Source organism: Ochotona curzoniae, unplaced genomic scaffold (assembly GCF_017591425.1).
Source record: "Ochotona curzoniae isolate NIBS_2020 unplaced genomic scaffold, NIBS_Ocur_1.0 scaffold_1037, whole genome shotgun sequence".
Classification (NCBI taxonomy): domain Eukaryota; kingdom Metazoa; phylum Chordata; class Mammalia; order Lagomorpha; family Ochotonidae; genus Ochotona; species Ochotona curzoniae.
Window position 1 is genome coordinate 18,444,625 of NW_024467083.1, and position 18,589 is coordinate 18,463,213.

An 18,589-nucleotide genomic window follows, 5' to 3' on the forward strand; every position below is an offset into this window, starting at 1 on the left:
GAATTGAGCCGGGGGTGTGGAGCAGCCAAGATGGAGCCGGCAGCCGGTGGCCCGGGCCCGCTGATTGTGAACAACAAGCAGCCGCAGCCGCCGCCACCTCCTCCGCCGGCAGCTGCGCAGCCTACCTCCGGGGCACCGCGGGCGGGCGGAGGCCTCCTACCCGGAGGCAAAGCCCGCGAGTTCAACCGCAACCAGCGTAAAGACTCGGAGGTCAGGAGCTGGAGGGGGCGAGGCTCGGACCCGGCGGGCGGCGGCTGGGGGCCTGTCGGGGCAGTCGGGGCTGAGCCGGGCTGCCCGGAGGGTCCGGCCGAGTGGAACCGGGGAGCTGTCACTCTACAGCCGGTGGGGCGGGAGGCGAGGCGTGAAGAGGCTCCGGTGGCCGGTGCCCGCTCCGCCGTGAAGAACCAGTGGCCTCGGGTCCTGGGCCGGAGGACGGCGGTCGTGGGCTCCGCGGAGCGCGGCTTCCAGCGGGAAGGCGCTTGGAAAGCGAACGGAGCTAGTGACCATCCAGCGCCGCCCAGGCTAGGGGATCCCACCGGCTTGCCGTGGACCTTAGGCGGTGCGGGGTCAAGCGGTGGGCTGTCATCGCCCGGCGTGCCCGGTGCCGGGCTGTGGAGGATCAGAGATGACCGGTCTCAGACGAGCTGGTGTTGGTGGTGTGCGTGTGTGCAGGGTGTCTCAGCCTTCCTTCTCGCGGAGCAGCTTGACTGTGCTCCTCACCCCGCATAAAGGCATCCCTCCCACCACCGCTTCCCTTGGCAGAATTCATGAATGAAGACACCTGTGGCAGCGTTGTAGGGCTTCTTCCGCGCGTGCGGAGCACTCGCTCAGCGGGCTCCCTCACCTGAGGCAACCCGGAGGTACGCAGCCGGTGGTGACTCCTCAGTACCCAAGCACAGCGTCCCAGCGGTTCCATACCACCCCTCCTGGACGCTTTTAGGCGGACGGAATCAGTTCCTCTCCATCTTCATGTCTGAACTGTTTGGAAAAGCCGAGGGCACCGCTGTTGCGTGGCTTAGAGTTGGAACGTCACTGAGGACGGCTCAGTGATTTTTTTGGTGTGGGGAGGATTGTGAGAGTGGTGAGGGTGAACCCATCAGCCAGGATTAGTTGAATAAATAGCCTTGGATGCACTTGAATTTCTCTTACTAGCCTTTAATTTCCTGGTAGACTGAACACACAGGAGACTGGTGGGATGGCTGCATCAGGTGGGAGGCTGTCTACAGCTGTCTCCTTAGGGTAGCTTGCAGTCTTCCTCCGTGAGTGAAGACAGTTGGGGGCTGGATCAGTGCTGGAAGGATAGGTACCCTGATCTTTACCAGGAGCCCCTACTGTACGTTACCTACTTTTGATCTCTTTTTAAAAACCTTCGAGGTGGCCTTATGTCATCCTCATTCTAGAAATGAAGAGACTAGGGTTAGCTCTGTGGCATAGCAGATAACACTGCTGATCCCTGTCCCAGTGGCTCCACTGCTGATCCAGTATCCTGCTGGATCAGGCACAGTTCCTGTGCCTGAGAACGCAGCAGAGGATGGCCCAAATGCCTGGGCTCCTGCCAACCATGTGGGAGACCTGGAGGAAGCTCCTGGCTTCAGCCTGCCCCGCTCTGGATCTTGCTGCCATTTGGGGAGTGATGGATGGCAGATGAATGACCTCTTTCTCGCTGTGTCCTTCCTTCTCTGTAACTCTTGACTTTCAAGTAAATAAGTAAATCTTTAAAAAAAAAATGATGCTTAGTAACTTGTAAAAATGTACATTGTGTTGTCTCAGAAGGAAACCCCTTTTTCTTGGTTGTGTTTTGTTACTTTCTCTTCCCAAGTAGATTTACTGAAGCTTTAGGATTTTCAACCATCCTGTTCTTCATCACCTCTCTCCTAGTGTGAGGCCTGCGGGATGGGGTGTGATACATGGTCACCTGTTTCCAACAGGGAGAAAATTTTCTTTGTCACATTCTCTTGTGTGGGAGGTGAGCCCATCTGTGTGGCCACTGCCTTCCTTCTCTCTCAGCTCTCAAGGAAATTTGAGACATGGACTGATGATTGAGAGTTTCAGTGCTCAAATTCTCCCAGGCTGTTGGGAACCCACTAACTCGCTGGGTTCTGGAATCTTAACACTCTGTGGAACAGTGTCTCCTGCCCTACATGCTTGGAAGCTTTGTATTCATTCATTCAGTGAGGTCTTGAATATAAACCATTGATCCATTTACTTGCTCTTGTCAAGAGTGCCCTGGGAGGCATTTTGAAATCATTGCCGGGCAAGGTGCACAGACTTCAGGCATCCAAGGGACTTGCCATCTCAAGAAAAGGTAGAAACTGAACAACATGGCGGTGTAATTACAGGTTCCAGGTGCTCCAGGAGGAGAGCAGAGCTAACCTAGGAGGCAAAGTGTGGCAATGAAACATCAAGCAAGTGGAGGCGGTGGTTGACTGACACACTGGGAGCGTTTCTGTTTCAGAATGATGGCCCCCATGACGTTGTCTCCTTTTGTCAGCAGGGCTATTCCGAGTCTCCAGACCTGGAGTTTGAGTATGCGGACACAGACAAATGGGCAGCAGAGCTCTCAGGTAAAATCACGGTCCCTTGTCAGGGCCCGAGCCTGCTCCACACAGCCAGAGGCTCCCCCTGTGGCCTCTGCCCTTGCTTTCGTGGGAGCCCAGCAGTCATATGCAGGAGGATCTGCCTCTACCCTCTTAAACCTGGTGCAGCTCTCAGGCAGGGAGACAACCTCTGGGCAGCTGTGCGTGAGCTTGCTCTTGTGCTGCTGGGTGAAAAGCATAAGTATATTTACAATGCAAAAAAAAAAAAAAAAAGCTTGTGTTAATTTGGGGATGCTCTTCTCCCTGTTGGTCTTCAAGGACATTAAGAATAAGTATCATTTCTGGATTCATGTTTTACTTTAATCCTATCAACGGTACACACACACACACACACACACACACACCATACATATGTGTAAATAGCATTTTAGTTCAAGCCTTATATACTTTAAAGCTAGGTTGTTTTCTTTCTCTTCTCTCTCTTAAGATTTATTTCTTTTCTTTTCCTATTTTCTTTCTTTTTTTTGGTTGAAAGAATTCCATAGAGAAATAGAAAGCAAGAGAGATCTTTTGTCTACTATTCATTTCCCAAATGACCACGTTGGCTAGGGTTAGCCCAGGCCAAAGCCAGCACTCCATCTGGGTCTACCATGTGGGTGACTAGAGCCCAAGCACTTAGGCCATCTTTCTCTACTTTCCAGACACATTAACAGGAAGCTGGATTGAAAGAGTAGTAACCGAGACATGAGCCATCTTTGCTGGCAGTGGCTTGACTCACTAGGTTGCAATGTCAACCCCTGTTCTTTACTTTTCTGAAGCATTTCTGTGTGGTTAGCTCAGTTAGCTAGAACCCAGTTCCAAGGTGGTCATAGTGATGTTCTTAGTCATATACTGTTCCCAACAGTGGCCCAAAAGATAGCAGTGTGTCGTGGGAGATGATAGCAGCCATGCCTGCATATCTGCCTTTGCCACAACCACTCCTGTGTGGCATGAATTCAGTGTGAGCTGCTTCTGTGGCCTCCATAAGCTCGGGTTTGTTGGGAAGGTAGCTCGTGGAAGACAGTTTGAGCATGAGGGTCACTTCTGGCATGGCATGCTAGAAGGATGCTCATCTAATGCAAGTGCCTGCCCTGATGCTTCATTGGCATTCTGGGTATCAACTGTAAGATGAATTAGAGCACCAGAATCCTTTGAGTAATTAGCACCAGCTGAGAGCCACTGGATGCAGGGGCTGGAGTGGTCCTGGGTGCACCTGTGGAAGTCAATGAGGCCCTGCTGCTAATGAACCTTTGTTCTTGCCAGAACTTTACAGCTACACGGAAGGACCAGAATTCCTGATGAATCGAAAATGCTTTGAGGAAGACTTTAGGATACATGGTGAGATGATTTCCTGGTGCTGTCATGTGCATCCAAGAGCTGCGGGGTTCCTCTGAGTCATTTGGGTGACCTCAGTCATCCTGGAATGCCCAGAGAAACCTGTTGGACCATGTTGTCCAAGGCCAGGTGCCGCATTTAGAGGAGGCTTTGGGAAGTCTGGTGGTAGGCTTTCAGAATGTGAGCACTGAGGGGAAAGTGTTGTGATGGGAATTGCACCAAAAATACAATAGCAGTATGCGCCTGCTGCTTCCAAAGAGGCACGCATCCTTCTGCTTCTCTGGCACTCCTGGATGTAGTGGATTAATACTGGGGGGGGCTCTTCCATTGTGAGCATTCTTCCAGGCTCAGATGTAACTGTTGTCTTGCCCTGCAGTGACTGACAAGAAGTGGACTGAGCTGGACACCAACCAGCACCGTACCCATGCCATGAGGCTCCTGGATGGCTTGGAAGTCACTGCCAGGGAGAAGAGACTCAAGGTGGCTCGAGCCATTCTCTATGTTGCCCAAGGTAAAGAGCGGGCTTCCCCACCGCCAGCGTCTCTGCCTGTGGCATCCCCTGTCAGATGTGGGAAAGGGCTCAGTGAGTTCTGACTGCCCTGTGCTTGCAGGCACCTTCGGTGAGTGCAGCTCGGAGGCAGAGGTGCAGTTTTGGATGCGCTACAACATCTTTTTGCTCCTGGAGGTGGGCACGTTCAATGCTTTGGTGGAGCTTCTGAACATGGAAATAGAGTGAGCACTTCTTCCAAGGGGCTCGAGTAGGGAGGGGAGGGGAGGGGGCTAATTGTCTCACGTCAGGCTCTGTTCCGGCCACCTGGGGAAGAGCAACAGGATGTTGCTGCCTACACCTTCAGGACCATAGCTGGGTGACTGCACCTGCCTCATGCTAGAGCTTTTAAATTAGGTAGTATCTGAGCTTCCCAGGTCTAAGCTACCTCTCTGAGGAAGCCTTGCATTTGAACTCTGTTTGCTTCTGCTGATTCTGTTTGGTTTGGCCTGCAGTTTTGGCTTCAGCAGAAGGCCAGACATAAGTGTAACACATGGGCTCAACTTCAGCCTTCTCTAGCAGGTGTTACCAATGGTCCCTTGCTTGGTAGGAAGGTCAGCTGTGCTCATCCGAGGAAAGCATCAGTGATAAAAGCTGAGAACACTCATTGAGTGCCTTGTGAATGACGCAGTTCCCAATTTAGAGGAGGAAATGGAGGCACAGAAAAGTTAAGCACTTTACCCAGGGGAGTACACAGTTAATAAGTATTAGAGCCAGGAATCAAACCATTGCAATCTGGTACAGGGCCTTAGGTTTTTAAATTTTTGTTTTTTATTTATGTATTTATCTGAAATGCAAGTTACAGAGAGAGAGAGAGAGAAAAGGAAAGACAGAGAGAAAAACAATTTATCCACTGGTTCGCTCCCCAGATGGCTGCAATGGCTTGAACTGAGCTAGTTCAAAGACAGGAGCCAGGAGTTTCCTTTAGGTCTGCCATATGAGTTCAGGGGCCTAAGCACTTGGGCCATCTCCCATTGCTTCCCCAGGTACATTAAGTAGGGAGCTGGGTCTGAAGTGGAATAGCCAGGACTTTAACCAGCACCCATGTAGGATGCCAGCATCCGAGGCAGCAGGCTGTATCCACTGTGCCACATTGCTGGCCCCAGGCCTGACTTCTTCTCCACTGTGCCCCATGGCCTCTTGTGCAGTCTAAACACATGTCACAGCCCTTTGTTCCTGTACTGTGTGGGACTTGCTGAGGGCATTACTTGACCTATCCGGGCAAAGGTGCTGACTCTCGAGTCTCTCTTGCAGCAACAGTGCCGCATGCAGCAGCGCAGTGAGGAAGCCCGCCATCTCCCTGGCTGACAGCACAGATCTGAGGTAAGCAGGCGTCGGGCTTGGGCTCTTGGAGCTGCAGCTTGTGTGTGTGTGTGTTCCTTCTGCACACTCAAACCTGCTGGTGTGATGGGCTCAGTGTGAGTGACTGACTAGGAGACCCTGCCCGAGGACCCAGCCTCAGTGGGCTCTGGGTCGAGACTCCCACAGGAAACCCAGGGTCCAGGCACTTTATGGAGCTGCAGTGAGGTGTGGGCCTGCTGCTGAGGAATTGTTCCGGGGGTGTTTGATATCCTTGGACTCCCCCTTTGCCGTTGGCCCAGCGTGAACCCCATCTGTGTGGCTCAACCTGGTGGCTTCATCATGTGCCATGGGTGCGGCTGCCCAACGTAGGTTGCATTTCTATCTGTGGGGTTGGAGTTTGTCTCTGTGAATCTAGAGAGTGTTCAGGCAGGGGGTTGTCGTGTTCCTGTTGCAGTTAGAGTTCCTGAGTGTCTCCGGTGCTGACCTGAACTCAGTCTTTGTCCTCACTGCGAGTGTCCTGTTTTGCCCTAATGGCTCACTCCCGTTTCTAGGTTTTCTGTCTTGTCCGGAAGCCTGGGGCAGTCATGGCTTTTGGCCATTCCTGTTCATGGTCATTCATTGAATAAGCACCTGCTTTGAGTGAGCACTTTGTTAGCCACTGGAGATACAAAGCAGAGTAAGGTCTTGTCCCTGCCAGCACGACATGAAACACCGGCAGGGGAGAAAGAAGCACCACTGGGCTCCATGGACCCTTGGCTTCTCACCTTTCTGTTCTCAATTTTCCTGGCATCTGCTCCTGTGAGCTGACGTGTGAGGAAGCCAGGACTGCTTCCTCGAGTGCCCATTTCTGCTCCTTTGTGAACTGGCTCTTGTCCTTAGGGTCCTGCTCAACATCATGTACCTGATCGTGGAGACCGTGCACCAGGAGTGTGAGGGTGACAAGGCAGAGTGGAGGACCATGCGGCAGACCTTCAGGGCAGAGCTGGGTAGGACCCTGGGCTCCTTCTGGGAACTTAATCTGGGAGGCTTCCTGGGGGTCCTGGGTGCTGTGTATGTGCTGCCTATGGTGCATCAGACTTCTTTGTGTCAACCCTGCCCCAGGATCCCCGCTGTACAACAATGAGCCGTTTGCCATCATGCTGTTTGGGATGGTGACCAAATTTTGCAGTGGCCATGCCCCTCATTTTCCTATGAAGAAAGTTCTCCTACTGCTGTGGAAGACAGTGTTGGTGAGCACCTGCTTGGAGGGGAACTTGAGCACTGGGGGGCAAGTCAGGAAGGCGCCTGACTTTTGAAGCTTGACTCATGTGAACCATGGCTGAAAAATTATTGTAAAAGAGTCTAAAAGGAGATATCAAAACAGTTGGTGCCCCCAGGAGGACTTGATCTTTGCTTCAGACTGGATTGTTGGCTTCCTATTGCGGGCAGCTATTGTGTCAGTCACCTGGAGTTTGTAGGGTGATTTGAGTTAGAGCTAGGGTAATGGGGCACCCTTTTTCAGATCCACATGTAGGGGGCTGCCCTCCATTTCCCTCACAGTATGATATGACACCTGTTTCTGGCTTGAGGACCCGAGGTGAGCTGGCCAGTACCCTGCTTGAAGGGCCCTGTCAGCCCCAGCAGACTCAGGCCAGGTCTCCAAGGGGAGCTAGCTGTAGCTGAGGCTACTGCTGTCCCTGGGACTCCCCTGCCCTCCTTCGCAGTCGGCCAGTAGAGGCCAAGGTTCAATGAGATTGGGGCCTCCTCCATCATTCCTGCTTTTCTCTTGACCACCTGTCCTGTGTGGTTCTCTAGGCCTTGCTGACAGCAGAGCAAAGCTGAGTCACTCAGGTGGAGGGATTTAGCAACCAGCAGCTGCCATGCATGGCCTAGGTTTTGGCTTCCAGAGAGATGTTCAGAGAGGAAGCTGTTTGTTTGTTTTTTAATTTGCTTATTTATTTAAAAAGTAGAGTAAGGGGGCAGGGAAGTGGTGGATACAGAAAGAGATTTACTGCTGCTTCGCTTCCCCAAATAGCTACAATAGCTGAGGTTGGGTCAGGTGGAAGCAAGGAGTCTGGAGCTCCATCTGAGTCTCCCACCTGGGCACAGGAGCCCAGGCACATGGACCATCCTCCACTGCTTTCCCAGGTGTTTTGTCAGGGAGCTGAATTGGTCCCCATATGGGATGCAAGTACTATGGGCAGCAGCTTAACTGCATGCCCCAGCACTGGCCCCGTTGGTTTTTAGCTTGAGTTGCCAGTCATGTGCTTCCTGTTGGTTCTGAAAGCCTGACATGCATGAGAACTGAAACACGAGCCTCACTGGCTGCTCTGGCAACTGGTAGGGGTGGGCTCTTCAGGCTGCCTTTTTTTTTTATGGGGGGAAGTATATTGCATGCCCGCATTTTACTCTTTCTTCTCTCCTTCTCCACACCCATACCCTCTGCTGGTGTCACTAAATTCCTTGGAATTGACACTAGTTCCTTGTGTTGTAGAGGTTGTGTGAGTCATGATGGCCCTTGTTTATTTGAGTGGCAGGCAAGGAGCTCCCATTGCTTTTTCACTCCCTGTATGCCTGTGACAATGTAGTAGAACCAGGCTCAAACTGGGAGCCAGGAACTGTAATCTGGGTCTCCCACAAAGGTGGCTGGGACCCAAGAACTAGAGTCAGTCCTGCTGCCTCCCAGGGTGTGCATTAGCAGGGACCTAGAGTTAGGACAGAGCTAGGACTCAGACCCAGGCATTGCCATTTGGGGTGTGGGTGTCTCAAGCAGCATCCTAAGCACTAGGCCAGATGCTGAAAGCCTGGTGCTTTTGAGTCTGCCACAGTACCTGGGCAGCTGTGAACAGACTGACACCCAGCTCCGGGCCCTGTCTGTGATGCAGTGCACGCTGGGTGGCTTTGAGGAGCTGCAGAGCATGAAGGCCGAGAAGCGTGCGCTCCTGGGCCTGCCTCCACTGCCAGAAGACAGCATCAAGGTGATCCGCAACATGAGGGCTGCCTCTCCACCAGCATCCGCCTCTGATCTGATTGAGCAGCAGCAGAAGAGGGGCCGCCGTGAGCACAAGGTGAGGGCGACCAAGGGCCCCAGGACTCCCAAGGGGTCTCAGGTGCACACACACAGATATAGCAGGTGCTATACACACACACATGGATACAGCAGGCCTGCACACACACACACAGCAGGCCCTGTACACACTCATACACATGGATATAGCAGGCCTTTGCACATGGATACAGCAGGCCTACACACATGGGCGAACACAGACACAGCAGGCCTACACACACACACACATGCTGGTATGCAGACACAGCAGGCTCTAGGGCAGCAGGGCTGCTGAGGTCTTGGATGAACAAGTGGAAGGAATGCGTGCTCAGAAGGCCACTCTGACTGCAGCCCCAGGCCATGCCCAGAGAGCACCCAGCTGTAGCACTGTTCAGGGATCGGAGCAGGAGGCCATCTGTCATTTGGTGCCCACCTTAACTCTGGCTTTCCACTGTTCTTGCCCTCTACCCAAACACCTGTCAGTATTCTGCCCACTCAGGCTGCATTCCTGGTCTCTGTCTCAGTCTGATGCTCATCATCTCCTCCTGTTTGTAGGCCCTGATAAAGCAGGACAACTTAGATGCCTTCAATGAACGGGACCCCTACAAGGCCGATGACTCCCGAGAAGAGGAGGAGGAGAATGACGATGACAACAGTCTGGAGGGAGAGACCTTTCCCTTGGAGCGGGATGAGGTGATGCCTCCCCCACTGCAGCACCCCCAGACTGACAGGCTCACCTGTCCCAAGGGGCTGCCCTGGGCCCCCAAGGTCAGGTGAGTTCAGACCTCTGTCACACTTGTCTGAAAGCCAGATCCCATTCCCTCTTCTCTCCCCCTCTACTACACACACACACAGCTCCTTGAGGGACTCACTGTGCCCTGGGCAGGGTTGGGGACAAATTTGTTATTCCTGTCACAGAAAATCAGGCCACTGATCCAATGAAATTATAGAAAACATGAAATTAAACATTTTTCTCTCTTTTACACAGAACTGTTGTGGGAGGTATATCCAGTGTTGCTATGTGTTCTGTGTTTTCTTAGCTGTGATACTGAAATCTTCACCTTGCTTTGGCAGAGAGAAGGACATTGAGATGTTCCTCGAGTCTAGCCGCAGCAAATTCATAGGTTACACTCTAGGCAGGTGAGTGGGACTGGAGTTCTTGAGAAGGTCACGGTCCTTTTGTGCACTGTTGGTGTTGGGGACCCTAGCAAACACAGAGCCTTCTTTCTTCTCTAGTGACACAAGCACCATAGTAGGGCTGCCCAGGCCAATCCATGAAAGCATCAAGACTCTAAAACAGGTAAGCGGCTTTGGGTGAGCTTTTGGCCTGGCTTGGTACCAGGTAAGTAAAGTGACACCGACCTGCAGGCAGTGGCCTTCTGAAGTCTGCTACCTACCTGAGAACCTGGGCTACAGACAGGGGTGTGTTGCAGAATACCTCAGAAAGCACTTTTCAATTCATAATTGAGCTTTTGATGGAGAACCTTGGTATGTGGGGAAGGGGGTTTATTAAAGATCAGGCCAGCAGAGGGCAGGTGGAGTTATTTGTGAAAAGCCCAGCATGCAGCCCTGCTCTTTGCTTGCCCAGGGTCTCGGGCACTGGAGATAGAGGAGGGACTAGCAGGAACTGCAGTCCCCTCTTCACCACTGAGAGAGCAGTTGGGGAACGAGGCTGAGGCCGGAGCCAGAGAACACAGGTCGTGAGCAGGCGGATTCTGAAGAGAAGGGTGTTGGGCTAAGGCAGTCCTGTTCCTCCACCCCTCCTCTCCAGTCCAGGTAGGGCCCAGGAGTGATCTGCAGGTGACCACCCGCCATGCAGGGTGGGCTCCCAAGGCAGGGCGTAGCATGGAGGAGGCCCTACTGATGTATTCTCAAGACATAGTTTTGCAGAGTGCTGTACTAGCTGGGCCCTGGGCAGCTAGACATTTTGAGATCTTAGGTTTACTTCTAATAGCTCTTGTCATGCCACTAAAGCTATGGGGGAAGCCCCATCCCCTCCTTGAGTCTGCTTTTTGCTCATCTTCTTCAGGCTTCTCATCATGGCTAGCAAAACAGATAAGTGCCTACTTAGAAGGCTATTTTGATTAAGGTTCAAATTAGAGCTCTTTAGGGTGACTGAGCCCCCCTCTCTGGAGGAGTGTGTTTGAGGGAACAATGTGGAGTCTTTGCTAGGATGTGGGGCATTCGGCCGGAGAATGGGGGATATCGTCCCTGCTTCTTGTCTCTCTCCAGCACAAGTACACATCCATTGCTGAGGTCCAGGCGCAGATGGAAGAGGAGTACCTCCGTTCGCCTCTTTCAGGGGTGAGTGGGATGCCTTTGACAGCCCCCAGCTGTCCTCAGCTGTCCCAGACACTCCGAGGGGCCTCCACCTCAGAGCTGCCCCAAGGTGGCATGTCTAGCTGGCTGCCACCAGGGGTTAAGAGGACAGACCCAATTCCAGCCCTGCTACTTATTAGCGGGTGGCGACCTGCTAATAATTACTTACTGACTCCTGGTCAAATCTCTGTATCTTGATTTCTCACTTATGAGATTCACAGCAGTAACATGGTACCTCCAAAGACTTATAATAAGAAGTAAGTGAGTTCCTGCAAGCAGACACTCTGGCACATTCCAAGTGTGGAGGGTTTGCTGTGGCTATCGTGAATTCTTCCACATTGATGCTTGCAGATTCTTCTTTAGCCAGCAAGAAACTGGCCCAGAGGAATACAGTGTAGACTGGGGCTTTGATTTTGTACCCACTGTGTTTTAGGGAGAAGAGGAGGTTGAACAGGTCCCTGCAGAAACTCTCTACCAAGGCCTGCTCCCCAGCCTGCCTCAGTACATGGTGAGTGCTGGGGCTGAGACCCATCTTGGTGGCCTCATGGGCGCCTGCAGTGGGAGCTGCCTCTAGACTTCCCCTGAGTGTTGCGGCCCCCAGCTCGGGGCTCTCTTGGAAGTGTAGCTGAGTTGTCTGTGCTTCCAGATCGCCCTTCTGAAGATCCTGCTGGCTGCAGCCCCCACCTCCAAAGCCAAAACCGACTCAATCAACATCCTCGCCGATGTCCTTCCTGAAGAGATGCCGTTAGTGTCGCGCCTGTGGTGTAGGGTGGGGGGCAGAGGGCCAGGGGTCTCCATCAGTTAGGGAACCTGACTCAAGAGGAAACACGCTGGCTGATGAGGTGGCTTGGTGCACTGGGCCTGGATTCTAGTGTACACTTTGCCCCTGGTGACCTCATGAGACAAAGGGGAAAACAGGTTCCTCCTCTGAAAAATGAGGGGGGCCTTCAGACATGCGTTATAGCTGCACCCCTAAAGCTGTGTGCAGGGTCAGCCTCTGGACAGTTTGGCTGCAGCAGCTGAGCTGTTTTCCAGAAGGGCACTGGTAGGTGGCTCAGGGTGACAGAGAAATGCTTAGAGATTCTTCCTCCCCAGGCCTTGTCTGTGCCTGTGCCAGGTCAAATTGAGATTGTGTTCTCCTTTGAGGAAGACAAGGCCTCGCTCTCCTGCCAGCAGCACCTGGCCTTGAGCCTAGCACCTGGCTGGCCATGGCCACGGAGTGAGGTAGCGGTAGCCAGGGAAGGGCAGAGCCAGGCATTGACTAACACACCAAGACAAGAGTCATGGAATGTCAAACCAGCATCAAGGTCCTTGGAAAACCTGGAGTCAGATACTGTATTTCTTCTTAGAAAGACTTCTAGTGAGAAGTCTTTTAAAAAACTATGTAATTTGGTGCTAGCTAAATTGATCTGACTTCAAGATCTTTTTTTCAATGACATGAAATCTCTCTCAATGTACTGGTATTCCACAGAGCATGCTTGGGGGACATAAGTTAGTGGCAGAGCTTAGGAGAAATCTTGGGAAGTTGAAGGTCATTTTGGAAGAGAAGCAGAGAAACAGGCTAGGCTGTGTTTGGGAGCTTCATGGGGAAGAAGTAAGTTGTGTTGAGGTAGGTTGTATGGGAGGAGCTTGGGTTTGACCTTGCCGCCTGTGGGCAAGGCGGTGCAGTGGAGCCTTTGCCCAGAGAGGCTCTGCTGGGGGTACCTGGAAAGAAGGCGCTGCCCATGCTGGCGGCTCATCCAGGCAATTGTGTTTCCAGCACCACAGTGTTGCAGAGCATGAAGCTGGGGGTGGATGTGAATCGCCACAAAGAGGTCATTGTGAAGGCCATTTCTGCTGTGTTACTGCTGCTGCTCAAGCACTTTAAGCTGAACCATGTCTACCAGGTACCTTCAGGGCCTTTCTTCCTGTTCACTGGGCTGAGGCCTCGTGCAGCCTGGAAGCAAAGCCCTTGCCTTGGAGGCTGCATGACTGGGCAGGAGGATTTTAACACCTGGTCCCCTAGCCACAGCCCTTCATCCCCTCAGGAAAGAGGACATGGTCTCAAGGACCACACCTTTTTCTCTTGGTTGTAGTTTGAATACATGGCCCAGCACCTGGTGTTTGCCAACTGCATCCCTTTGATCCTGAAGTTCTTCAATCAAAACATCATGTCCTACATCACTGCCAAAAATAGGTGATGAGGACAGGGGTACGGGGTTGGGGTTGGGGGGGCCAGACAGCAGGGCTCCCAGCTGCATTCTCCTATTGAGTCCACTCTGCAGCACCTATGAGCCAGCATGCTGCTAGGCATTGGGTCACAGAGATGAAGGAGGCTTACTTGGTCCTGTGTGTGGAGAGCTCAGATCTGACAGGTGACTTAGTCTGTGGCCAGGCAGCAGCTGTCTCAGGACTGCACATACGCTGTGGGGCTCTGCATGCAGACTCCTGCCCCTCCACTCCAAGCCAGCTGTGCGTGAGCTCGACTACCTGTCAGTGTGAGAGCCCATAGGCTGAGCAGCCAAGCAGGACTGGGCATAAGTCAGTGCCAGCCCCAAGTTTATTGTCATAGGGAAACTACAGGAGGATCTGTACCCTGGGTGTGGTTATTACAGGCGCGTCTCTGGCTGCAGGGGATTTCTTAGAGTAGATACTTCCTCATCTTGCAGCTGGAAGGATTGGGGCCAGACAGGGAGCTGCCTGCTTCCACTCTAACAAGGCAAGGAAGGAAACCAGAAGCCAGCTCAGTCTGAGCTGCCCACAGACCCCATCCTCTGCTCATGGCAGGCCCCTGGCTTCTCTCACCCTCTTGCAGCATTTCAGTCCTGGACTACCCTCACTGTGTGGTGCACGAGCTACCAGAGCTGACGGCGGAGAGTCTGGTAAGTGGCTAGCCTCTCCCTCTCACCGTGGCATGAGGGGCACGAGGCAGGTGGAAAGCCTGCCTCCCTCCACCCAGGGCTAGTGGTATCTTCACAACTGGCTTCATAGGTTTTGTGAGGGCATAGAAGGGGAGCTGGGGGTGTGGGGGAAGAGTTTGTAGGAATTAGGGAGTGTGGTACCCAGAGCTGTGCTGGTGGAGTTGCCTCCCTCACCCCACACTGGCCTTCCTGGCACCCTAGCATGTTTCCTGCAGGAAGTCCTTTTGAACTGACATGCCCTTGGGCTGCCCACTAGAGCAGGGCCTTTGGGAAACTGTGGGGCACCCTACAGCTGGGAAGATTGTGATGGGTGCTGGGTCTACCCTGCAGGAAGCAGGTGACAACAACCAGTTTTGCTGGAGGAACCTCTTTTCTTGTATCAATCTGCTTCGCATATTGAACAAGCTGACTAAATGGAAGCACTCAAGGACAATGGTGAGTCATGTTCACACAGCAGGTCTGGAGCTCTGAGATCAGAGAGGTCTGTGCCCCACACCTCCCATTCGCCCTGGGGAGCCAGGAGTCCCTGAGGGGACTTGCTGCTGTCTTTCCCACTTGACTGGGGAGCTATTTCTAGTTCATGGCCAGGTTAGACTGGCAGCTGAAGAGGCTTCATCCTATAGTGGAATGATGTGTGCTCCCAGAGGCCTTTGCTTCTGTCTTTGTGTTGATTGGTAACATGGGTGCTCTGGGTGTCCTTGTCCTGGGTCCATGGATGCCTTTGGAATGGATTGGTCCTGTGTGTGCAGAGCAGCATGGTTGGCGTAGAAATTCATGGCTTTCTTCAGACTCCAAAGTGACCATGATTAGGGTATGCCACCATGTGGTTGACCTGGAACTCTAGGTTTCAGACTTCAGTTTGCACATGTCAGGAGTTCCCTGGGGTGCATGTGGCCCCATGTGTAGCCGTGCAGGGTTGAGCAGCCGTGGCTGGCGGCACACCCAGCACCATCCTCAGTGGTGTTCCTCACCCATGTGCCTTTGCAGATGCTGGTGGTGTTTAAGTCAGCGCCCATCCTGAAGCGGGCCCTGAAGGTGAAGCAGGCCATGATGCAGCTGTACGTACTGAAGCTGCTCAAGGTGCAGACCAAGTACCTGGGGCGCCAGTGGCGCAAAAGCAACATGAAGACCATGTCGGCCATCTACCAGAAGGTGCGCCACCGGCTCAACGACGACTGGGCCTATGGCAACGGTGAGGCTGCACATGAAGCAGGGTGCGGGTGAGGTGCGTGGGGAGAGGTGGCATCTTTCACTCCCTGCCTGTGGTGCCCAGGACCTCTCTGCCATCAGCTTCCTGAGGCCTCTCCACCAGGTCACTGCTTTTCTAGAAATTGTCACCACATTCCAGCCCTCTGCATCCATCTTAGTTCTAGCCACAAGACTCTTGCAGCTTATGCTTCCCTCTGGGCCTCTGACTAGGCCCTGGTGGTCTTTCCAGCAAGCTGACCCTGTGCACCAGCTCCCAGAGGAAAATCCTGCTTGCTTCCTGTTTCCATTAGAACCAGAGTCAGACCCTAAGCAAGGAGTCACTGTCTTCACTCTCCCTGTCTGTACCTAACCCAGCTTCCCGTTTGGCCTCGTTACCTGCCACAGGCAGCCCAGCCACCCTCCCAGTCAAGGCTCCGGACTCAGGGCTCCAGACACAGGGCACACACCCGGTTGACGAGAGATAACTGACAGTAAACTGACAATAGACTCGCAAGCCTTAGCTGTGTCAGCGTCCACTTCTGGCTTCTGCATATCCTGTTCCACCCCTGCAGTGTTCCTGCCCACCTCACTGCCCCGTGTCTGCACGTTACTATGCCAGCTGCTGCAGTGGCACTGTGGCTGCACACCTAGTGCCTGGGATTTTTTGTGTGCCCACAGCGACACAGAGTACTATTCAGGAAGTGGAGAGAGAAGGAGTAAATATGGGGCTGTCCAGCTTTGGCCTGTGACCCCACCCCCGAGTGTTGGGGGAGCTCCTATGCAAGGCTCCTCAGCCTGCAGGAGGACCCCTGTCACTCTGGCTGAAGCCAGCTAGCTGGTGCCCTGCTCGCGCTGACATCTCACCCAGGCCCAGCCTGAGGCTGCAGGGAGCCTGGCTTGGCTCCTAACCGTGCCTCCTGCTCTTGCAGATCTCGATGCGCGGCCCTGGGACTTCCAGGCAGAGGAGTGTGCCCTCCGGGCCAACATTGAACGGTTCAACGCCCGGCGCTACGATCGTGCCCACAGCAACCCTGACTTCCTGCCAGTGGACAACTGCCTACAGAGTGTCCTGGGCCAGCGGGTGGACCTCCCTGAGGACTTCCAGATGAACTACGACCTCTGGTTAGAAAGAGAGGTCTTCTCCAAGCCCATATCCTGGGAGGAGCTGCTGCAGTGAGGCTGCCAGGCAGGAGACCGAGAGGGAAACATCAGTAATTGCCAGTTACCCAGGGACTGGGTCACTTATGGCTGCAGTGTTCCTGTACTCCTCCAGGTGGCAGCACAGCTCCACTGACTCCACAGCTGGCCCTGGGCTTGTAGGCTACCAGGCAGTGGTCTCTCTCCAGGACTGCCAGTGTCCTGGCCAGGAGCAGTCCTCTCCCCATGTGGAATCCACCCTTCCCTAATCCTCTTTTGAACCTGATTGGTTGCAGCTGATTTCCCAGTTGACCCAAGGTTGGGAAAAGCTTGGGGTCCAGGAATTCTTTCCCACTGCATCTGGATTTCAAGGGCTGATTCCTTCCAAGACAGCACCTGCGTGGTACATCAGCTTGCCAAGCGGGTGAGGTGCTTGGGATTCCAGCAGGAACCAGAGCCAGGAAATCGGTATCCTGTTTGTGCTGGGGGTGGGGGTTCTGACATCATTCCGGAGTCCTGTGTGTCTGATCCGGAAGCAGTTGCAAAAGCAGTTGGAATGGTCGCTGCGGCTGCCTCGGGGCTTCTGGGGAAGGTTGAGGGAGGAGGAAGGCGTGTGTCTTTTCTCTGCTTCTCAAGGGCCTGTAGATATCTGTGTATAAATGTATGTGTTGTCTCCTGTGATGTGTTGGGGTTTCTAATGTGTTTGTGTACTCTTTACATTAAAAAAGTAAAAGCAGTCCCCATTGCTGTCTCTGGAGGAAGTGTGGCCTCTCCCCACGGCACCGAGGGGTCACCTGGCAGACTGCCAGCCCCTCCCAACTGGATTTAGGGTGGGGTTAGTGTCAGTCATTGGTCGGGATTGCCTCAGTATGAGAGAGTTGGGGTTCAGGCTGTCGCAGGGGCTGGGGCCCAGTGGGGAGGCAGCTTGATGAAGGGGAGGCCTGCAGCCTGCGCCCCATGGCCTGGGGAGAGGTGTCTGGTGAGGTCTCCTGCAGTCCACACAAGCTCTCAGGTCCCTGGTGTGTCTACCTGCCCAGGTGTTACCATCTGAGCTCCCCTCTCAGAACTCTGGAGGGCCTTGAATCTGCACGCAGGAGCCACCATCTCCAGACCTCCTTCGTGCTTAGGAATGCCCTGTAAGTCGGTCCTTCCATTTGCACAGGCCTGGCACCTGTTGAGCCTAAGGTACTGGTAGGCAAGGAAGGGTGGAACTGCAGGGGGGGGCCAGGGTGTGCCTATGTTGGGGTGGGAGGAGGCCTGTGACTCCCCAGCCTCCACCTCCCAGTAACTTGCACAAGACAAGATTGTCATGCCATTTTCACATTCCCACTGTACTCACCCAACCCACCTGGCCTAAGGCCTTGGCCTTCTCCTTTTGTTGACCTCCCCAGTTTTCCCTTTGAACTGTAGCAAAGAACAGTGTTCTAGCACCAGCTAGAGAACCTGGGCAGCTGGGGCAGGGAGGGGCAGCCCACAGAGTGTGTGAGTGGCAGGGTGACTTTGGGAATGTCTTGGCACAGAATTGTCTTTTGGGGCCACATGGTCTCCGTGGTGGTTTTACATATCATCTGGATCATGGGATAGCTGGATCACCCGAAGGCCCATGGTGAACAAGCTGAGTTTCATCAAGCGCTGATGACTGGATGGAGCAGCCTGGGGCTGGATCACCCTGAAGGTAAGGGTCTCCTGTTCATCGGGAGAGTTGCTCTTTACTACATGCCAGGAATGATGCCAGGTGCTTACTTTGTTTTTGTTTTCTAAGATTTATTTTTTTTATTGCAAAGTCAGATATACAGAGAGGCGGAGACAAAGATCTTCTGCTGATTGACTCCCCAAGTGGCCGCAACAGCTGGAGCTGAGCCAATCCAAAGCCAGGAGCCCAGAGCCTCTTCCGGGTCTCCCACATGGGTGCAGGGTCCCAAGGCTTTGGCTGTCCTTGACTGTTTTCTCAGGCCACAAGCAGGGAGCTGAATGGGAAGCAGGACTGCTGGGACATGAACCAATGCCCATATGGGATCCCAGTGTGTTGAAGGCGAGGACTTTACTGCTAGGCCACCGCGCCAGGCCCTGTTTTTGATCTTAAGATCTATTTATTTGAAAGGCAGAGTTAGGGAGAGACAAAGAGGGAGATCTTCCATCTCCCCAAATTGCCTCCACAGTGAATTGGGCCTGTCCAAGGCCAGGAACATTTCTGAGGCCTCCCACAAAGCTGCAGGGACCCAAATACTTGGGCTATTTTCTGTGTTCCCAGGCTCATCAG

At 53.5% G+C, this 18,589-nt stretch overlaps 1 protein-coding gene across 3 annotated transcripts; it reads left to right on the top strand.

Annotated features, from left to right (window-relative positions):
• Nucleotides 1-17,063, top strand: STRIP1 (striatin interacting protein 1). Of its 3 annotated transcripts, none has more exons than XM_040998540.1 (21): nt 1-210; nt 2,495-2,564; nt 3,840-3,914; nt 4,288-4,422; nt 4,523-4,643; nt 5,713-5,781; nt 6,640-6,746; nt 6,862-6,989; nt 8,625-8,807; nt 9,341-9,558; nt 9,860-9,925; nt 10,022-10,085; nt 11,018-11,089; nt 11,538-11,612; nt 11,751-11,848; nt 12,864-12,990; nt 13,180-13,280; nt 13,899-13,965; nt 14,335-14,439; nt 14,992-15,196; nt 16,122-17,063. In XM_040998540.1, the coding sequence occupies exons 1-21, from the start codon at nt 31-33 to the stop codon at nt 16,367-16,369; spliced, it is 2,514 nt and encodes an 837-aa protein (XP_040854474.1). In that variant the 5' UTR covers nt 1-30; the 3' UTR covers nt 16,370-17,063. The 3 variants fall into 3 exon arrangements, with proteins under 3 accessions (XP_040854474.1, XP_040854475.1, XP_040854476.1); XM_040998541.1 differs by having other exon boundaries at nt 68-210; nt 8,625-8,813; XM_040998542.1 differs by having other exon boundaries at nt 68-210; nt 8,625-8,813; nt 15,076-15,196.
• The last annotated feature ends 1,526 nt before the right edge of the window (nt 17,064-18,589 follow it).

What these genes read in the sequence shown, in the direction of transcription:
- STRIP1 (XM_040998540.1), top strand. Translation starts at nt 31, where the DNA reads ATGGAGCCGGCAGCCGGTGGCCCGGGCCCGCTGATTGTGAACAACAAG. An exon ending in GGGGCCGCCGTGAGCACAAG is followed by an intron (nt 8,808 to 9,340) that starts GTGAGGGCGACC and finishes TCCTGTTTGTAG; the next exon opens with GCCCTGATAAAGCAGGACAA. An exon ending in AGCTGAACCATGTCTACCAG is followed by an intron (nt 12,991 to 13,179) that starts GTACCTTCAGGG and finishes TCTTGGTTGTAG; the next exon opens with TTTGAATACATGGCCCAGCA.